At 48.0% G+C, this 21,941-nt stretch overlaps 1 protein-coding gene across 1 annotated transcript in view; it reads left to right on the forward strand.

Annotated features, from left to right (window-relative positions):
- The window catches only part of LOC131278946 (FERM and PDZ domain-containing protein 2-like), a 38,094-nt gene extending 17,111 nt beyond the window's left edge, over positions 1-20,983 (forward strand). The window contains 5 exon segments of the mRNA XM_058299578.1: positions 156-303; positions 1,932-2,121; positions 4,067-4,126; positions 18,363-18,629; positions 20,902-20,983. Coding sequence (XP_058155561.1) covers positions 156-303; positions 1,932-2,121; positions 4,067-4,126; positions 18,363-18,629; positions 20,902-20,983 — 747 coding nt within the window.
- Positions 20,984-21,941: the final 958 nt, after the last annotated feature.

The raw sequence follows: 21,941 nt of genomic DNA on the forward strand, positions 1-21,941 counted from the left end.
GGATCCCACCAAATAGATTGGAGATTTTGATTTGAGATTCAAGTGAAGTAGCTTAATGCAAGCATCAGGAAATTAAGAAGCATTTGCAGGGTGAAGGGAGGGCCTCCCAGTTGCCATATGAAGTGTGAATTGAGTTTGCTCACCCTTCCTTGTAGATTGCAAGGCTGGTCTTAGAGAGCAGAGGCCTCAGGATGGCTCAGCAGAGTCCTTCTGCCAATGACAGGATGGGAGATGTACGTTCAGCTGTTTCCTTGGTAACAACCTTGCCTGGCAGGCCCATGAGCTGTGTCTCAGTGACAGATGGTGAGAGGAGAGTGAACTGAGTGTTACTATTGTCCTGTCATCGGGTGCTGCTTTTGAAATATCAACTCAAAGGGGAAAGGCAGGGAGGCTTCCTCTCTGTTCTCAGAAGAAGAGGGCCAGGGGAGATGATGCAGCTGGCTTTCTAATGGGGTTGGGAGGCAAGCTAGTCATATATAGTTCTGCAAAACAAAAGTATTGTCCCTACATGATTACCAGACCTAATCCTGCCCTTCAGCCTTCCTGAGACTTTTGGGCCAGAGCATTTGCACGAAGGTATTTAAGGATGACATTCCAACCAGGGCATTTGTAGCCAAGGACCTGAGGACTGGCCGGGCAAGGTGAGAGGGGAAGATGCTCGGGAATTCTATCCTTATTCTTGTCATCGTTTTCAACAGCAAACCCACCATCAGCTCAGAGTGGCATAATTACATGCCTTCTGAGGGGTAATCTCTCTGTACACCCCTCCTGATTTTGTTTCCCGCTAAGAAAGTGCCTATTGCCTTACAATACCGTAATGTGGTACTTAGCCATTTTCCAGTCCCGTGGTAGAGGCTTTCAGTCCTGCGACAGGACCTCCACGTTGGACAGAAGGGGAGGTGATCAGGGGGGCATGGTTGGCTGTGACCGAGGGTAGCACTCGGTGGTGAAACAAGGAGGCTTCTTCTTTCATTGTTCCTCTGCTCACCCCAACTCTGTCTTGGAGAAACTGAGTATGAACTGAACTGAGGATCCCAGCTGAGGGGATGGGAAAGTTGGCCGCACAGCACACCTCCACCTGGACTGCTTCCAACGCTCTCATTCTGGCCCCAGTCACGCTCCTTGGCCGTGCTCTGCCCCTCTATGTGTTGAGCACCGAGCAGGATGGGAAGGGCAGTGTGTGGGGGGGAGTAGCTAGGTTTCAGATGCTATGCTCATCTTTGGTAGCATTGGCCCACACAGGCCACACAGCTAAACAAAATGACCATGAAAAATATTGTCCGTAGAGTTGATGATAATAGTCAGCATGGTCTAATTAGGCAAAAATTGAATTTCAAGCATACTAAAAATTGATGCAACAGGAATATATGTGGTGCAAATTCTACCAAGGGCCAGTATGTTGTACATGGGCACAAAACATATGTCAAACTGTAAACGTTGTTGACTATAAATGTACTCTCCAGTTAAGACAGCTACTTGTTACCTGCAGCAGTTAAGCACTTGAAGTATGGCCAACTCAAATTAATAAAACAAATATTGGATTTTGAAGCCTCGTATGCAAGAAAAAATGTAAAACATCTCAATAATTGTGTCACTTTGATGACCCTTTGAGATGGTACTATTTTGGAATATCCAATTAAATCATATGATCAATATTTATTTTATGTTTCCCTTCACTCTTTTAAAAAGGTGGCTATTAGAAAGCTTTGAACTTCCAATTGTGGTTACATTTGTAGCCCACATTTTATTTTTATTGAACAGCCCTGACCTGTACCGTGTGTAATGGACTCAGATATTAAAAACGAGGAAAATGAAGTCTTCCTATGTGAACTAGAAATCATCCATCTCCTTGATAATTTGCATTTTGAGGCCGGATCCCAATCCGTGCCATCGACTGAAGGATTTTGTTTGCTTGACTTCCTACCACGCAGGTTGTACGTTCGAGATCAAACTGAAAAAGAATTCCAGTGGTTTGGGACTCAGCTGCGAGCCGATGGAAAGTGAAAGCTGTGGTGTCCCCTGGAACAGTCTCCTGAGGGTGGAGAAGCTCTTCCCGGGGCAGCCCGCCGAGGAGAACGGGGCGCTCTCCGCCGGCGACGTCACGCTGGCCGTGTACGGAAGGTCCCCAAGGCCTTGCCTCCCAGCCCCCGGGGGACCCCACGGCGGCACTGTCGTCAGGCCGCTCCATCCCACCCCCGGGGGACACCCTGGGCTCCCCAGTATCACGCGTGGAGCCGCATCTCCCCTCACACAAAGACGGCAGTTGGTGGAACAGCCTCCCGTTTCATTTTCCATCTTGGTTTTTAAAAATCTGCCCTTGAGCAGGCCCTGCTGCTGCCGAAGGTCGTGGAAACAGATGAGAAACCCCTGGCTTCCGTGCTGGCTCGAGGCCTCCTCACACTCTGGAAGGTTCTGGGAGCTGAGTAAGAGCACTGAAAGGACTAGAGCGATGGCCTCGCTGCCCTCGTCCTGATTCCTCCACCAAATTTACAGCATTTGGTGTGTAGTGTTACATTGATTTCCTGTCAGCGAAAAATGGGGAGGGCAAGAAGTGGCCACTCTCATACTGAGAGTTCAAAATATCAGGGAAATATGGTGTCAGCCAGAGTCCCGGACAAGGGCAGGTCATTTGAGGGGAGCTGGAGAAAGGAGTGGGCAACGGTTTGGGAAGCTCAAGGCAGAGCTCAGTAGCCTGGGCTGGTGACGGTGGGGTGCGGTCACCCAGCCCTAAGCCTGCCAGGAAGTGACCCAACCCTAGGGACAGAGAGAGCTGGCTCAGGCCTGTCCATTGTGGTGGGGAGCCAGCCCCTGTGCCCCTGTGTCTCTTGCCGCCCGTGTGCCCCGGGCTGACGCTTTAAGCCCAGAGCCGTTCTCTGAGCGCCACTGCAGGTGACACAGGGCGACAGCTCTTGAGGTCTTGGAGTTCATGGTGGGGGTGCCAGGGACAGACAAGGAAACAACAGTGACCGCAGGCAATAAGTCCATGAGAGAAAAAAACAGAGAAACCTAATGCGGTGTTTGCACCAGGGCACAGGGAGTTGGGGTGGGGAGGGGTGTTCTGTGGGCGTCCTGTGCAGCTAAGGGGGATCTGAGGGTCTCGGGGAGGACTTTGCTTCTAAGGGCACGTTTGACAAGGTCTGGAGGCACTTTCGCCTGTCACAGCTGGGGCGTGAGTGCGCATGTGCGCAGGTGGATGCGCATGTGCGCGCAGGTGGATGCCACGTGCTCCCGGCATTGGTGGGTGGAGGCGGGCATGGCCCCGTGTCCCAGTGTGTACGGGCCAGGTCTGCTCAGCAGGGAGTGCGCTGGCCCCAAATGTCCTGCGCCAAGGCCAAGAAATCCTGGGCTGGAGAGGAAATAGGGCCCATGGAGGGAGAATATCAGATCGTCTCAGGAGGGGAAACGTGCCCGGGGCCCTGAGAGGTTCCGCCTGGTGGGGGTTAGGATGTGGGTGCACAGGGGGCAAGGGCCGGGGGCTGAAGGCAGAGGCCACGGCAGGTGGGAACGGGCTTCAGGGGCTGAGCCCACGTGGAGGGCAGGCTGGTGGTTGCAGAGGGGGCTTGGTTTTAGCTACGTTTTGGCAAGATCACCCTCGAGCGAGGTGGAACGTGGGGCGTGGGGTTGACCTTGGAGAGGCAGGAGTGCAGAGGAGGCTCTTGCAGTGTGGCAGGGAAGAGACCGCAAGGGCCTGTGGCCCCTGAGATGGAGGTGAGCTGGGGGGCCAGGGGTCGAGATGGGACGGTCACGTGTTTGAGTCTGTTTCACCCTCTCTGAAGAAAAAGCACCAGTAGCTGCAGGTCCTGGCACAAATAGGAATGGCCCATTTCCGCACAGGGCCCATTGCGGGAACCCCGGGCTGCAGCATCTGCCCCTTGCATTTTGAAAAGTTTACACTCTGCAGGGTTCTCTGGAGCCGGGAAACAGATCAAGATGGGCAGAGGGGGGAGAGGAAACAGGCGCCAGGGAGAGCGTGGGGAGAGTGGGGGAGAGGAGGGAGCTTGTGCCCACCTGGTGGCCACAGATGTGCCCAGCCCTGGATTTCACCGCACACTTTGGTTTCCCCTAGGAGGTGCTCCATCTACTTTGAGGAGCCCCGCAGGAGGCTGGGACTGGCCAGGGATGGCAGGTAAGACACGGAACACTCTGCCCTCTTCACCTGCTCGGGCTCAGGTATTAGGTTTCCTGCGTGGTGGGTCCTGAGAAGCTCGTCCTTGCTTGTAGGCCTCCTTCTCGCACTAGGGTAGGAAATCAGCTGGTCCCCATGCTCAGTTAGTCTGTGCTTTAGTTTCCTAGCTGCTAAAACAAATCCCCTAAGATAGGTTGGTTTAAATAATGGAACTTTATTGGCTAATGGTTTCAGAGCTAGATGGTGAGCGTCCTCCCAGGACCAGTATCTTCTGACTGGCCGGGAATCTTTGGGACTCCTTGGCTTTACCATCCCATGGCAATGCCCATGGCAGCTGTGTCTCCTTTCTCTTTGGGGTTCCATTGACTTCTAGCTTCTCGCTCTTCCTGTGGCTTCTCTTCCGGTCTGACTTTCTCTCTGCTTATAAAGGACTCCAGTAATCTGATTTGAGCCCTATCTCATTCAGCCGGGCCACACCTAAACTGGAGTAACATCTTCAGGAGACCCTATTTACAGTGGTCCACAGCCACCAGAATGTGGACCAAGACCAAGACCATGTCCAAACGGGTGCACATCCACCGCAGTCTGGGACAAGCTCATGAGATGGCATCTCTGCCTGCTCCTTTGGGCTTCCACTCCCTACTTCTGCCTCTTGTGACATTTGACTTTTCCTGTAGATGTTTATTTCTTCACTGTAGAACTTCTAGAGCCAGGTTCTCCAGCAGCCTGGGCCTCCAGGAGCAGAAATAAAGAAAAAGGAAAGTAGACACATAACCAGAGCACAGAAAACCAGGTACTTCATTCTGAGGACTGAAGTGTAAAAAAAACAGGACAGATGTCCTCCTTCCTGAAATATGAATGAGGGCTTGGGTGGTGCTGTGCCAAGAAAAGAGGCACTGAAAGCAGGAAGGTCAAGGATTTTTGCCTGAGGCTGTCCATTGGGTCTGCAGGAAACAGACTAAAGCAGATTGGTGGGTGGGAAGTTTCTGGGGAGGGCTCTCTGGAACCACACCTGAGAGGGGAGGGAAGCAGGACTAGGCAGAGAAGTTGAAAATGGTGCAGCTGCCCCTGCACCCTCAGCTGACCCTGCGGAAGCTTGTGAGAAGCTTGGGATAGGGAAGAGCTGTCCTGAATAGGGGCAGGAGAACCTGGGCCTTTGCATCTCAGCATCAACCAGTGTTGGGGGATAGACTGACCAGGGAGAGGGCAAACCTAGGGTGAGGGAGCCCCTTCAGCTGAGGGCAATTCCTGTGGAAGGCTAGCTGTGAGCCTCCAGCACCTCTGAGGAAGTGTCTTCATCCTGAAGCAGCATCTGTGGCATCTATTGAACTTGTTCTGCTGCTAGCTGGTTCATGGGCCTTGGAAAGTTACCTCACTTCTCTAGGCCTCGGATTCTAGAATAAAGTTTTTAGCACCAGAACTATCCACAAAATACAGTGACTGCCCAAGGAGAGTAAATTATTTGCCATCAGAGTGTTTAAGTAGAGGAGAGTCAAGACTTGGGGGGGATGCTTTTGAGAAGAGTCAACCTGTTGAGTGAAGGAGAGGAACTCTGAGAACCTTCTGTATTAGCCAAAAGGGGTGCTGATGCAAGGTAGCAGAAATCTGTTGGCTTTGATAAAGGGTATTTATTTGGGATAGAAGCTTGCAGTCACAAGGCCCTAAGGAGTCCAATTCAAAGTTACTTCCTCACCAAACTTTGTTGCCACATGTTGAAACAAGATGGCAGAAGATGTCTGTGAGGGTTCAGCCTTCCTCTTCCTCTTAAGGTTCCATGCACCCAGCTTCTTCTGATCTCAGCTGTAGGCTGGAGGGCTCATTTCTCTCTGGGCTGAGATGCTTTGGTCTCTTCACAAGGTCAGCTGTAGACTATCAGGTTCATCTCTCTTCCCAGGGCTTCTACCATGACTATGGAGCTGTCTCTCTTCCTCTGTGTTCCTCTCCATGTATCTACTTCAGTGTTCTTGATTGAGTATCCATTTATATAGCCCACCAAGGGGGCAGCAACTCAACTCTACAGGCCCTAATGATGTGTGTTGAATCAAAGTCCTAATTTTAACATAACTTAATCAAAGGCATCTCAGCTGACTCTTATACAGTCAAAGGTATCATGCTCAGAGAAACAGACCAGTTTACAAACATAGTCAGTATCTCTTTTTGGGATTCATAAATAATATCAAACTGCTACACCTTCCAAATCTGTGAATGACAAAGAGGGAAGAGAGAAGGGACCCAGACTTCCTGAGCCTCTGCTGTACCCTAGGTGCTGTCTGGAAACCTGCCTGCACTCTCTAATCTAATCTAATATGCAATTGCTGCCTAGGTAGGTACTGATATACTGTTTTAAAGATGAGGATTCTGAGGTGGTAGAAGTTAAGGGACTTGCACATATTCCATCAAGTATCTGAGACACAGCAGTGAACAAAAAAGAGCCCTTGTCCTGGGGGAGTACACCTACTAGTGTAGGGGGAGAGACAAGTACATACATGATGAAAGAAGTGAGTTTGAGATCAGGATCTGCACTCTGGAGAAAATCAGGTAGGATGATGCTACTGAGAGTACCTGGGGATTAGCTAGTGTGGTCAGGGAGGAGTATTTGAAATCTGATGATGAGAAAGAAGCATCCAGACAAAGATCTGGGGTAAGGTCATTCCTGGCAGGAGGAACAACAAGGGCAAAGGCTCTCTGACAGTAATGAGTCTGGATGTTTGAGGGACAGAGAGAAGCCAGGTGTGCCTGGGCTGCAGTGAATGGAAGGGAGGATGGAGGGGAAAGAAGTCACAGGGATAGGCAGGACTGGGATCAGGTAGGACTATGTAGGTCATAGTACGTACTAATTCCATCCTGGCAATGATGGGAAGCCACTGGGGGTTCAAGCAGGAGCGTGTCCTCATCTGATTTCTACTTTAGTAAGATCACATGGATTCCTGGTAGAGATGGATTGGAGGGGGGAAATGAGTTGAAGCTATTGTAATCATTTGGATAGGTATTTTTGTGGCTGGGACTGGGGTTAGAGCAGAATCATAAGTGAGAAGGCGTCAGATTTGGAATACGTTTTGGAGGTATCAATAATCATGGGATTATTGATAGGCTATGAGAGAAAGCAATGGAAGTTTGGTTTGGGCACCTGGGTGAATGGTAGTATCACTTGCTAAGTAAGAGAAGGGATGCTCAGGCTGAGCAGCTTGGGGTGGATGGAGGAGAAGCATTCTCAACAGCATGTAAAACTGAGATGCTTACAGGACATCTAGTGGAGATGTCACTAAGAAAGTTTTTTTTTTTCTTTTTTCTTTTCTGGAGAATAGGCATGAAGTCAGGGCTAGAGAGGGTGAATTTGAGAGTTATCAGCACATAGATGTTTAAAGCCATGAACTGGATAAAGTTACCTTGGGGGGGAGTACAGGTAAAGACAAGAAGTGGGACAAGTGAGTCATGGGACCCTGCAATATTGAGAGGTATGGTCCAGAGAAATGAGACCAAGAGGAAGGAGCCAGGGAGGGGGTACAAAAGCAAGGCAAGAGCAGAGCTTAGAAGTTGGGTAAAGAAAGCCCTCAAGTTGGAGCAAGGGGTCAATTGTGTCAAATGTTGCTGTGTGGTAGAGTGAAATGAGAACAGAGTTGTCCTTTGGCTGTAGAAAGATGTAGGTCATTAGAACCCTGATTAAAGAGATTCCTTTTGGCTGAGTGGGTGATCATCTGAAGTCTGGTTGGGGTGGGTACAGGAGAGAAGGGGGGAGATGCAGAAATAGTAAGTACAGACATTCACTTGAAGAATTTTTCTATGAAGTAGAGCAGAGAAATTGGGTGGATGAGAGGTAGAGGAGGACATGGGGATAAGATGCAGGTTGGCTGGTAGAATTTGCTCTGGGAAGATGGAGGATTTCATCTGGTTGTGTCCATTCTTACTGTGAAGAAAGAGGCCAAGTCAACTTTTGAGTTATTGGAGACTTGAGGAGAGGGAAGATGATTTTAGTCTGCTAGGTTGCCAAATTGCAATATACCAAAATGGGTTGGCTTTTAACAATGGGTTACAAGCTTACAGTTTTGAGGCTGAGAAAAACATTCAAACCAAGGCACCATCAGGTATTCTCTCTCTAAAGATGGCTGCTAGTGATCCTAGACTCCTCTGTCACATGGCAGTGCACATGGCGGTATCAGCTGGCCTCTTCTCCTCTGGGCTTCCTTGCCTTCAGCATCCTGCTTTTGTGGCTCTTTCTGCTTCTGTCTCCCTATTCATCCCATTAATAAAGGCTCTAGTAAGAGGACTAAGACCCACCCTGGATCACATGTTACTGAAGCAACCTAATCAGAAGGTCCCATCCACAATATGTTCACACCCACAAGAATGGACTAGCTTTAGGAACATGCTTTTCTGGGGTACATGCAGTCTCAAACTACCACAGACACTGAATTTATTAAGGAAGTAGAGAAAGATGATCTGGCACTTGAGTGCCCATTGAGATCTGCAGTCATACATTTGAAGTAAATCTGATCAGTTGCTCCAAAGCAGACATGGTGTATGCATGTGGTTTCACCAGGTACTGGAATTAAAATGCCTGCACATTACATATAATGAGGACAGAAGCACAAAGGATGGGAGCTTGGGGTTTCCTCTGAAAGGAGTGGTTACTGGGCAGAGTCATGGGCTCTAAGCATGGATAAGAGGGAAAGGGGACATTGCAGGTGGAGATGGTGATAATGAAAAGGCAGCAGGCTCTCTTGATTGGAGTCTTGAAGAGGTTGGAGGATGGCTGTGGAGGGAGCATTGGAGAAGACTTGGTAGGAGAGAATGGTTTCAAAGTGAGGTTTGGAGGTCTCCCCAAGTCATGCTGAAGAAAATAGGATAACTGCTATATATACATATTTTTTAATCTCATCCATGACACATTTCTGCTTTGGGCATTCCTTGATCATGTACTATATCATTATAATACATTATAATGCATTATACCAGCTGAGTAGTAAGTGGTTATGGTTTGTAGCCAAATACTTATGCAGATTTGGATATTTGGGGCTGTGCCCCTCTCACAGTAGGGTGTGCACAGTCAGAGAGGTCACAAGGCCACTCGGTGGGGGGCAGAAGTAAAGATTCCTCTGTTACAGGTGAGAACTGGCCTGAAAGTCTGTGCGCTCTAGCAAAATCCATGTAGGCTGTGGGATGGTGGTATTAAAGAATGTTCAACAAAAGGGAAAATCATGGCCATAATGCAGATATAAAAATGAATACATGTTAAAGATTTTATTTAACTCATTCACTGAGGGAGGACGCTGGTTTGAAAAGAGAATTCAAAGAACCACAATATTTATTCACACAGAGTTGTAAAATAGATCAAAGACAATGAATCTGGTAGACTCAGATTCTAACTCAGAAGATAATACACAGCTTTGTATGTTTTTATCTCAGAAGGTTGAGCAGGGCTAACAAGGCCTCGACAGCCAACCTCAAAGGGCCGGTAGGGACGTTAGCAGTTGAGCCAGATCAGCTCGTGCTTTGAGCAGTGAGGCCCTCTAGGAGAGGGCAGCATGCTGAGGGTAGGGTGGATGAGCCAGGGAAATGGGAAAATGAGGCTTCCTGGGTGAGGACAGAGGAAGACAAAAAACTAAAAAAAAAAAAACCCAGAAAAACAAAAACACACCCAAAAATCCCCTAAACATTTCTTACTAAAAAGTGGGATTGTCACGGTCACTTCTGTTTTTGTCTTGGTCTAAAATGTGCAGATTCTTTCTCCATTAAACACATAAAAACCACCACAATATTGGGGGTTTCCCAAGAGTCCCCAGGCTAAGGGGCTTTGGGATGACTCAGTGCGGGGCTCAGGTGCCAGTGGCAGCAGGTGCAGGAGCTGGATTCTCACGGATGTGGACTGCCCTGGGGAGCCAGCTCTGCTCTAAAATCCCATGGACCAAGACCTTTTCGCTCCTTAAAGGAGCAATCTCCAAATGTGGCTCAGGGTGCTTTGCATTTCTCTAACAGACTCCTGGGCTCTGGGTAGGCAAGGAGTCCCTGAGGAAAACCTGCCCTGCCTTGGAGCGGTGCTCCAGCAGGGATGGGGACAACAGCCAGGCAGGCGGTGCATCACCAGTCGCAGAGCAAGTCCTGGCTCTTGGGCGGGAGTCCTTCCAGAGGGCTACCGGAGAGACACAGCACCCACAGAGAGAAGCCTCGGGCCCCTTCCTTGACCCGGCATCAGGATTCCCTCCCTCACTTACGTGGACCTCACCGAGAACTGGACGCATCGGTGTGGCCACCTCCTTGGAAAAGGATGTGAGGCAAAACTGCTATTCCGTGTGTGATGTCAGGAGACTTGACAGGTAAGCATCGCCCTGTTTGCCGACAGTGGGTAAAGGCAGGGCTTTCGTGGGTGGACGTGGTAACCCAGCAATTACTCACGATGCTCAGAGGCCACTGCACCCACCCCTGTTCTAGGCATTTGGAGGGAGAGGAGGAAACAAGGGAAAAGGAGGTGTGGAGCTGTTGTCACTAGCACTTGTGTTCTTTCAAGGAAGCAAACCCCACCCAGCCCTCATCTGTCCCCCCAGTACATGCTGGAGGCAGCCCCTGGCTGGCCATGGGGTCTCTGGCAGCACACAATCCTTTATTGTGCATCTGACAGCATCAGGGTAAGAAAGAAGTTCCTTTGTAGACAACTCATTTCTATTACTGACTTTAATACTTTGTAATCGTCTCTTCCTTTAAAAAAAATCCACAGAAACCGAGTTATGAAACATTCTTTTTTGATAGCCATTTTTAACTTCATCTGCATTTTTGTGCCCATGCACCCATAAATATTTCTAGTTCCTTGTCCCGTTCTGATGGAGAACACACTTTTGATTCATTTTGATGACGGCTGCTTGGGAATCTGCTAGAAGCGGACAGATGCAGGGTCAGATACTGCTTCTAGGAGTTTGCTAGATGCTCACGCACACAGCAGGCAAATAGTAAGAAATAATAGTTTGTGGTTTGAGATTACATAAAGCCCACTGAGATTAAATGGCTCTTATTTGTTGGTCATTCCAGATGACCTGGTAGGGCAGATTTATAGGAACTGTTGGGTGACATGAAGTCTGAGGCAGCTGGTCTAGACAATTAGGCAGGTGGCACCTGGGGTGAGCAGGAGCCAGCCATACGCTCCCTGTAAGCATGCAAATACAATTTCTTAGAGAACACAGTGCATGCCCAAAAGTCCCAAGGTAGACCAGAGTGGGCAGGTATGTTCATTAGGGATTTTCATTTTCATTGTCTGAAAATTTATAAACACAAACTTATTTATTGTTCCTTACAATCGCATTTCAGGCAACCAATGATAGACTTGACAGAAAGAGAAAGGAAATCATCTCCATTGGTTTAGCCAAGGAAAACATTCTGCCTGATCTTGTAGGAAGTATAAAAGGAGCTGTATTTCACCAAAGGCGGGGGACCACTCCTGGATTTGTAAAGGCTTTACTGCCAGGTGCTGGCATGATAAACAGTAGCCCTGAGAACTGGATCACACAGGGGCTCTGGGTTCCTTTACAGGCCTGGTGTTTCACCTGCCTGGTGTGCCTGTAGTTAAATAGAGTCATTCATTAGTGGTATTATTTTTAATACTAAAAGTTGTTAATGATGAAATTATTTTTTATTAATTGTTAGTATAGATAGTCCCAGTTTCATATGTGCATTCACAGCATCTCAGGGTTGTTCAAAATAAAAATGGTCTAATCTCACCACATACCCCACGCTGGAAACTGCTCTGTAACACCCTTGAAGAAAGGGTGACTAACCTTTGCTTGAAAATCTCCAGGAGGCAGAACTTGGTGACTCTCAAGGCACCCCATTTTATCATCATGTAGTTGATCAGAAGGTCCCTTTTAAAATTAAGGTGAAATCTGCCAGTCTATTTCTTCTGCTCACAAGTCCTAGTGCCCTCTTTTCTGCTATCTTTTGGTCATTTGCTTTTTTTTTTTCACAAGAGATGTCATATTCTTTTATTTTTCCAAATCTAATTAAATTTGGCATAGTGTCGTAGTGTCTTTGCTTTGCCAGGTTATACCAGATGTCCAGAATCTGCCATTACTGGGCGAGACAGTTGCTGAGAGTTATACCGGAGTCCTCAGGACTTTTCCAGAAGATGTTGGTAGAGCCTCTGACCCTCATGGTGCTTGTCGCCTGGGCGGCTCTGGTTCAGAGGCTGCAGGCCCTCTGGCACCGGTGACAATGGCGTGCTGCTGCCTCACATTGCCTGGCTTCATTTTTACCCTATCTTCTCTCTCCCACTTAGGAAGCTTTCCTCCTCTCGGAACGAAGGACACAGACCAGGTCAGGTTTTCCTCAAGTGAGAGGGACCCAGCTAGTATTTAATGCACAAGTAGTGATTGCCTCCTCCGGGAAGACAAGCAGGGCTCACACTCAGCCTGGAAATGGTTCCTCCACCTCCAGAATTGGGATTCCAGTGGGGGACTGAGCCAGCAGCTCAGTTCAGAGGTGGCTGGCCCTGGCCAGTGGCCTCTGTTTCTGGTATTCCTGAGTCCAGCTCTCTTTCAGCAGTTCAGAGCAAAAAGAGCATGGACTTCCCAGTCATATGGACTTGTGTTCAGCTTTACCATGTTTGGGTGTGCTGGGAGAGGTGGCTTTCTTGAGCTTGGGGTTCTCAAGGTAAAAGGGGACAGTGACAACTGCACGGGGCCATGAGCATCAGAAGAACTAACCCCGACGGTGTGTTAGCTCAGTGTGTGGGACATAGCGGGAGCTCAACCCTGCCAGGTTTCCACCGAAGGACCAGGTCTCAGCAATTGAAATCTCCAGAAAATAATCAGAACGTGCCATCTGCCAGGGGGCTACTTCTTCCAGCCAGATGGTGGCCAGCCAGCACCCAGCAAACCCCGTGTGCTCAAGGAGAAAATGAGGTTTTATTTTTCCTTCCCTCTTCTCTTCTTTTACTGTGCTGTGTATCCGGAGATCTATCCTACAGCAGTAGATCTTCAGAAAGCACCTTGGAATACAGCAGTGCATTTTTACTCAGGAAGTTGGGCTGCTGTGCCTGACTGAGGAAGGCATGGGTCTTGGCTGGAGTTGTATCTTAGGCAAGGTTAGTTTTTACGCTAGGACATAGGTGAAAATAACCTGTAGTCGCGTTACCCTTGAACACCGCTTGGGATGTGTGATGTCATTTGGCTGCTTGCTGTGGGAGCCTGTCACTTCAGATGATATCTGAAGGCTCGTGTCTCTGGCCTGGGCTGAGTGAAGCTGCAATGCTTTCAAGGCTGGTCTTGTGGGAGCCAAGCCTGACTCCAGGCTCCACCTTCCTGACCACGGGAGGGCTTGCCCTCATCTCAGGGAAAGGTGGCCACTGCAGACTCTCCAAGCTTATTTTTTGTCCTCTTTTTTTTTTTTTTGCCTAGCAAATCTAGTTAGACTTATAAATAACATACATGCAAACACAAGTGCAGCAAGCACCATTCATAAAAGTCATGATCTAACCACTCTAAGACTTTATGGCCATCTAAGAACGCAATGTCAAACTGAATCCTTGACCTGAAGTATATCTCAGGAGAAGGTGCTAGTTCCTTCCAGAGCAAGATTGGAGGTTCAAGGCTGAATTCACCTGCAGTGGCCATGCCAGGTGATATGTCAGGCAGCTAATCAAGGGGCGAGGTGCCAGGGGAGCTGGGCTGCCAAACAAGTGGGAGGGCCTGGAGTGAGGCTGAGGGCAACCAGTGAGGAAGGAACCCAGGCCGGAGGTGAGCTCAGAGCAGAGGAGAGCAGAGCTTTCTCTGCACAATGATGCTGTCCCAGAACGTTCACTCTGCCCCTACCTATTGCCCTAACCTACCCAGGTTTTCCTTTTGAGTTTCAAGTCTAGCAGTCCAAGGAACCTCTCTGCCTGTCTTAGGGACACCACCAACCCAACCTGCCAAACCCTGAACTCATGCTGGCAGGAGCAGAGGCCCTCAGCTGCAGGGTGCATTCACCTTGGCTAATGGGGACCTGACCCTCGTAGGGGCTGACATTGGAGAACTGGACAAGGTGGTGGAACCTTACATGAAGAGAAACCAAAACTGAATTTCATTTTGAATTTAACAGAAAGTAAACAGGGTGACTATAGTATCTTAATCTGGCAACCTGGAAATGCTATTTACTAATTGGCTTGTCCTCCTGAAATGTGGAAATAATTTTGGTGGCCCAACTCTTTAAAGAATAGTTGTTCAGGAAAGTCAGCAAGTGTCCTCTTCTCTCAGTAAATACCCTATCATAAGCAGAGGCTTCAGAACTATTGCACTGACCTTAAAACTGCACAGAGAAGTGGATTCCTCTCCTCAAAAATAGCCACCAGAGAGTGGTAGGATTTGGGGTAGAGAGACCATGTGAGGTTCCCAGGTCTGCCTCTAGGTTTCATCTGTTTATAAAAGGCTTCTTCTGTGGGAGAAAGTTGGTAGAGAGGTAATATATTAGTCAGGGCTCTCTAGGGAAACAGAACTGACAGGAGATAACTGTAAATATTATGAGATTATAGAAAAATTGTCTCACATGACTGTGGGAATGCACAGGTCCACAAGCAATGAAGGCATTCCACAAATTCCCCAGGGGCTGCTGGTTGGCTGAAATAGAGATGGAAACCCTCCCTTCTGACTGCTGAAATCATCACTTCTTCTTTTAAAGCCTTCAACTGATTGGGCGAGACTTTTCTCATTGTTCTTTTTTTTTTTTTAAAGATTTATTTATTTCTCTCCCACCCCCCACCCCAGTTGTCTGTTCTCTGTGTCCCTTTGCTGCATCTTCTTTGTCCACTTCTGTTGTTGTCAGCAGCATGGGAATCTGTGTTTCTTTCTGTTGCATCATCTTGCTGCGTCAGCTCTCCGTGTGTGTGACATCATTCCTGGGCAGGCTGCACTTTCTTTCATGCTGGCAGCTCTTCTTATGGGGTGCACTCCTTGTGCATGGGGCTCCCTTACATGGGGGACACCCCTGCGTGGCACAGCACTCCTTGGGCACATCAGCACTGCATGTGGGCCAGCTCCACACAGGTCAAGGAGGCCCAGGGTTTGAACCGCAGACCTCCCATATGGTAGATGGATGCCCTAACCATTGAGCCAAGTCTACTTCCCTTTTCTCATTGTTGAAGGCAATCTTCTAATTTGATTGTAGATGTCATTAGCCACAGATGCAATTAACTGACTGGTGATTTAAGTCTACAAAATGTCCTCATAGTAACAATCAGACCAATGCTTGCTTAACCCAATAACTGGACACCATCACTTGGCCAAGTAGACGCATGAACTTAACCATCACAGGTAACTAGGGCTGGGAGCAGCCAAGGTCATCAATGTATCTGGAGATAGGGGGAGAGCAGAAAGCACTGAGTCCTCATCATAAAGGAAGCCCCAGTGGCTTCAGGCTGTAGAAGGGAGGCTGCGTTAGACCTGGGTGCTCAAGCTTGCCTGGAGCCCTGGGTGCAGGGCTCTGCCTCTTTGCCTGGCATGCTTGTAGCCAGCCCACCTGCCCAAACATTCTTGCTCTAAAGAAATGCCATGTCTTTAGCAAGTTCCCCAAATCTCCAAGTCTTGCCTTTTCCATGAAATAAGCTCAGACTTGGGACTCAACAAGGATACTTCTTCTTCCTCGCCTTTTCTTGCTCACCTTTCCCAGCACTCTCCAGGGCTGCAGGCAGCATGTGAGGAAGGAAAGGTCCAGCACGGTCATTCTCCCTGACTCAGCCTGGGATGGTGGGCTGGACTCTACTCTTAGGACCACCGAGCCTCCTCTGACACTCTGACCACCTCCTGCCTCCCAGGCAGACTCAGCTCAGGGTCACTGTCCAGGCAAGGGCATAGCTGGAGACCCAATCAAAGTCAGAGTGCAAGGAGTTTAATAGAAGGCATGGAGGGAGCATCGTGGTGAGAGACCACACATGGAGAATTGGGGTGTGGGCCTCGTGGGCACGTGGCTGCTGTTGGTGGCTCCTTAGCAGGCTCTGCACACCTCGCAAAGGGATTGGGTATGGACTCAAGCAACAGGCTGGGTTTCCCTTTCTGAGACTAAACTTCTGTGGCTGTTCCCTCCCTATGTTGATAAGGAAATTATTTGGGCTAAGTTTTTTATTTAATCCAATTATCCTTCAAAGTGCTCAGTGATTTTGAATCTTTTTTTTTTTTTTAAAGCAAAGGTTCCTCTTAAGACCTTGTAAAAAGTTTCTTTTTATACACCTGAGTGTACATACAGGTACATGAAATACACATTTACACATACCCTATAGCTCTCATAAGCAGAAGAATTTCTCCTTCATGTTGAAACTCCACTTGGGACAGGCAGCCCCTGCTCTGATGGCTCCATGGGCATTTGGGGTTTTTAGCTTTTGGGAGGAGCCAGAGCTGATTCTAAAAATGAGAGACATTGTGGGAGAGGGGAGGGGAGGGCGGGTGGCACACAGCAAAGATCACCCATTAATCCAGGTGTGGGGAGAAGGAGTTCTCCAGAGAAACAGAACCAAATGAATATAAATGGATATAGGAATATATCTATACATTTATGTATCTATATATCTATATGTCTACATCTACATCTATGTCTATGTCATGTCTATGTTTATATCTATATCTATTTCTTTATATCATGTGTATATCTAAATCCATATCTATCTTTTATCTATTGTCTTTGTCATCAACTTACCTATTTATCATCTATCTCATCTATTATCTATTTCTATCTTTCTATCTCTATCACCTACCTATCTATACCTATCTATCTAATCATTTATCATATCTACCATCTGTCTATTCTATCTCTATCTGTCTGTGTGACTTTCAATCACCTACCTAAATCATCTGTCGAGATCTGTTTTAAAGAATTGGCTTACCCGAGTGAGGGCTGCCAAGTCCAAATTCCACAGAACAGCTTAGAGATGGGCAATTCCTGGAGTATGCTGAAGTCTTTAGTCCTAGCCTATAGGGAGGGCTGGGAGGTGTGGAGGGTATTCTCTTCAGACAGAGTTCATTCTGGTTGTTGCAAAAACCTCGAAGTCCAGTCTTAAGCCCTCCAGCTGATTGGAGGAGCCCACCCACATTGCTGATGGTGATCTCCTTCACTTCCTTTATTCCGTGTCTACTGATTATAGATGCTAATTCCAACTACAAAATACCTCCACCCCAACAACTAGGCCAGTGTTTGAGCAAACACTAGCCACTACAACCCGGCCAACTTGACCACAACTTTAATCACAAAGATAAGCAATGATTAGTGTCTTGAGTAAAAAGCTAAATCTCTGTGCTCTTCTCTTAGATTCACCTTCTCATCCTCTCTAACCAGACTCTCCACAGATATTTTCTAAGTGCCTTCTCTACATGTTTGATATGCTGTGCAAAAGGCCCTGCTGTCTGCATGGACTGCTTTTTCTAATCTAAAAGCGGCGTGGTAATCTCAGGGCAGCCCCTGGGAAGACTTATCCTTCCACCCTGCTGTCTGCTGGTTGCCTCCGGAGACACGGAGCTTCACTGTTGGCCTGCCTCTTGTTTTCTCCCTGAGACAAAGGCTGCTCGGACTGTTTGCCTCTCCAAATAGCACTTGGTCAGTGCTCTGAAAAGGACCTGCTCTTTGCAAAAAGGGCTTTGAACGTTTTCTACTTGAATTGCTCCCAGCCTCCTTCTTTGGCCCTTTCTCTACCCGATTTCTTCTGTGGAAACAGTAATCATACTACTACTAATAACACCCAACATTTATTGAGAACTTATGTCCCAGGAGCCATGGAAGGGCCGCATCGTATTATTTAATTTTGAATGTCCAACAATCCTATCTGTCTCTTGACCTTCTCATTTTTCAGAGGAGAAAATCAAGGTCCCAAAGAAGCCAATATACTTGCCCAGGATCTGACCAACTCAGATTACCATGGGAAGGGTCTGTCCTAGAGCTGGGTCATTTCTCTTCTTTCAATAGCATGTCCCCTGGAAAGCCTTCTATGGTCGCCTGGGCTCTGTAAGGTTTGCCTCAAGCTCCCATGATGCTGTGTGCTATATCACCTCTGTCATAGCACTTTCTATCTGAATTGTAACATTTGCTTATTGGTCTCTCCTTCCATTAAATTGGAAGCTCCTCGGGACAGTAATTATTCACTTCTGAGTGCCCAGAGCAATCTCTGCCAGGAACTGTATGAATCCTGGCTGATTGGGTCTCACATGATGCCTCATGTTGAGCATCCTTAAGATAAGGGAAAAGTGGTGAGAGGAATTTCTGATCAGCATTGGCAGAGGCATGGGTTTCTGTTTTCTAGTCCTGCCTTGGATAGGGTTGATGATGAAGATCACCTGTGTCATCCACATGAACCCCCTTCTCCTGTCATGGTGGATGAAGAGCATCTCAGGGTCAACTCTACACCTCGGAGCCAGCTCCCCTGCAGCCAATGTGTGGAGGCAGATTCGGAGACCATTCCCTTGCTGCAGGTCTGCTCTTGGGGAGTCCTCTCAGAAGATCTCCATGATAGTGAGAGTGAATGGGAAGACCTGGAGGAGCCCGGGGACCTGGCTGATGGTGACCTCAGGTGGGTGTCATGCTCTCAGGTCCCTCTCCTGTTTGGCTGCATGGGATGCACAGGTGCTTGTTTTGTCTGCTCCTGCCTGCCCCTGAGTTAGATCTATTTCAGAGGAGAGACTGGACATCATGCAAATTTGGGCCCTTCCTGTTGAGCCACAGTGGCTGGGTAGAGACCAGAATCTAGAAAGTCAAGTCGAATTGTTAATGGAAAGAGATGCCAGATGCTGAGAGGGGCCTGCCAGGTTGGGGTCAGCTTCCTGTAGATAAAGATGTGGGAGGAGTAAGTGCGGCAAATGCTGTCAGACTGGGAGCAGAGAAAATTAAATTCTTGACAAGCCACTATAAGCCACCCAACATTCTCTTAAAGTGCTGACAATGTACGTAGGGCCAGCATTTTGAAAAATGCTGAACGTTCAAGAAACTGTAACAGAAACACACTTTAGGAAGCATATGGAAACTTTCCAGAGCCTTGGTGTGTGAAGATTCAGGTATAATTGAAACACATTTCATTCCCTTCCATTTCATTATACTCCAGCTACTTCTTCCTTCTGGTATAAAAGGAAGTTCAGTGGGCACAGATGATTAAGCTGGATTCTCAGGTGACAGTGGCAGGCAAGCTGATAAGGACCATGGATATTGAAATTCAAATAGCACATAAAAGCTGGCTCTTACCTGAAATAGGAAGCAACAAGTTAATAGAGGGGCCAACATGGAGGCTTTGAAGACTCTGCCCTGCTCATTTATGGGGAAGTCGGACACTTGCCAGCGTGGGGAATAATGCACTGTGGATCCACAGACGTGTGGAGCCAATGGGGAGTGGCTTCTATGAGCAAGGCCACCTTCCAGGCTGGGGGTGCACAGGGCTGGAGAACTAAAAGACGGAAGGTGGGTGAGGCTTCGAGGCCCACATGTAAGCAGCCGAGGGGCCACGAGGGCCAGTACTTATGACACGTGCCACGGAGGTCGGCAGAGCATTTGAAGGGGCAGCAAAGAACAGAGCAGATAGGAGCTGGGCTTGTGGCTGGAGGGGCTCCTGCTGGAGACTGGGGACCTTGGACCAACGACTTCTAAACCCTTTAAGACTCAGTCAACTGACTGTGAAAGGGAGAGAACGAAGCTGGCTTCACGCTGGTATTGAGAGGATTAGATGACAATGCACAGCACATGTTTGGCTCGTGGTCTGCCTGACCCGGAAGAAGCTCTCGAGGATGTTAGCTAATTCCATCATTAATAAAGGGGGAAGTTAATTCAGCGAGACGATGAACGGTATTACTGTGTTGGAGTTTGTTTTGTTTGCCTGTCGATGAAGGAACTGGTCAGCTGGTGCTGTGCCTTAACATGGGGTGTGGCGTGGGTGGGAAGAAGCACTTGTCTCTGGTATGGGAGTAAGAACCTGGGGTGGACTGAGTAGCCCTCAGTTGAGAATGGTGCATGGGGTATGGGGGGGCAGTCCTGTCACTACCATTTATCCTGCACAGAAGAGGGAGCAGGTGTCACCTGCCCTGCTGATGGGTGACACGGGTGCTCTCGGGGTGGCCTTCAGGGAAGTCAAGAAGTCCCTGCACTTCTAGAGTGTTAACTTGCATGCTTTTAAAATGCAGCCCTTTAAATACTCCAGGAGGTCCAGCAACTCCTGAAAGGTTTGGGAGCTCTGTTATTTATATTCTCCCTTTTGCCCTGGAAGTGAGGAGATGTCTTGGAGGATATAGAGAGGCCTCTGCTTATGGAATGAGGAGCAGGGGTTTAAACCTATAAAACAAATGATTTTGTTTGGTCCTTATGGACATTAAGAGAGTAGACTTCATAGGAAGTGTCTGTAAGTGATTTAATTTAATCCTCTCTTCAACTCTGAATGTTATTATTCCTCTTTTATAAGTTGGGTGGGGAAGTTTAATTTGTCCAAGCTCATATGTCAAGGAGAGGTGGATTCACAATACATCTGTTTGATTCTACTTTGGGTGCATTTTTATATTTCTCCTGAAATGTGTCATCTCGTGGATTTGTGTGGTGTGCACATTTACCCAAACCACCTTTCTGCCAAATGGCACCGGTCCTACTTCTTCTTCACAGTGTATTTCTTTCGTGAGACTTTACAAAGCCCCATATCCAGTGGGGTGAAGAAGGACATGACACTGTCATTTTAGGGAAGGCTGCTGGCCAGCTGGCAGGGCCACCCTTCCAAAGCTGCTTACTGTTTTAGGTAAATGGAGAGGGAGACAGCCACGCCAGGCAGACCCCGGAGCTTCTGCATGGACACCCTTCTGACTGCAATTGTGCAGACGAGCCTCCGATGTCACCGAGCCAGAGGATGTATCCACCGGCTCCGCCTCCAAGAAGGAAGCCTGTGGCAGCCTGGGATGAATGACCTGGGCCAGTGGTTAAGAGGCATTTTTGGGACTTGGAGTTGTCCTGAATGACACTGCAGGGACAGATGCTGGACATTATATACCCTGCCATAACCCACTGAATGTTCTTGGGAGAGTGTAAACTGCAATATAAACTATAATCCATGCGGTGCAGCAGTGCTCCAAGATGTATTTGCCAAATGTAATGAATGTGCCACAATGATGAAAGAGGTTGTTGATGTGGGAGAAGGCGGGCGGGGGGTATATGGGAACCTCTTCTATTTTTAATGTAAATTTTTTGTGATCTATTTATCTTTTTAAAAAGCAATTAATTTTTTTTTAATTAAAAAAAAAAGAGCTAACTGCCAGAAAGATCATGCCTGCCACCTTTGAGGCTCATTTTGAGGAGTAGGTGTGACCTGGCTTCGGTTTTGGGGTTATGTCAAGTAAAGCGCTGTGTGTGTGTGTTAGGGGTGGGTGTGCTCCTTTGGGAAAGGGCTTGAGAACCCCTCGAGATCACTCCGGCAGGGTGAGGCCTTGCTGCTGCACTGGTTACTGCTCTCTAGGGACAGTGGCAACGTGAACCTGTGTACTTTTGGGTTCCCCACTGGCCAAAGGGGTTTCTGTGGTTTTCAAAGTGGCCTGGTTTCTTAGAAGGAATCTGCTAAGGAGTTTGGCACAAAGCAATGGGAGTAATACAGGCTGCGCCCTTCCTATCCAGCCCCAAACAGTTACAAACTCATTTTCCCTTGAGATTCAACAATCTGATCCTAAAGATAATATGAAGGAAAAAAACCAGATGGGACTATCTCATAAAAAAGGAATTGTGAAGTGGCAGATGCAGCATTGCCAGCTATCAGGCCATATACCTGCCACCAAAAAGGAAAACTCAAGCCATGTGGTGTTAGCAAATGCACAAAAGAAATAGATCCAGTGGAACAGAGGGGAGCACCAAGGAATACTTACTTACCTGA

This window comes from Dasypus novemcinctus, chromosome 6, assembly GCF_030445035.2.
Source record: "Dasypus novemcinctus isolate mDasNov1 chromosome 6, mDasNov1.1.hap2, whole genome shotgun sequence".
In the NCBI taxonomy this organism is placed as follows: domain Eukaryota; kingdom Metazoa; phylum Chordata; class Mammalia; order Cingulata; family Dasypodidae; genus Dasypus; species Dasypus novemcinctus.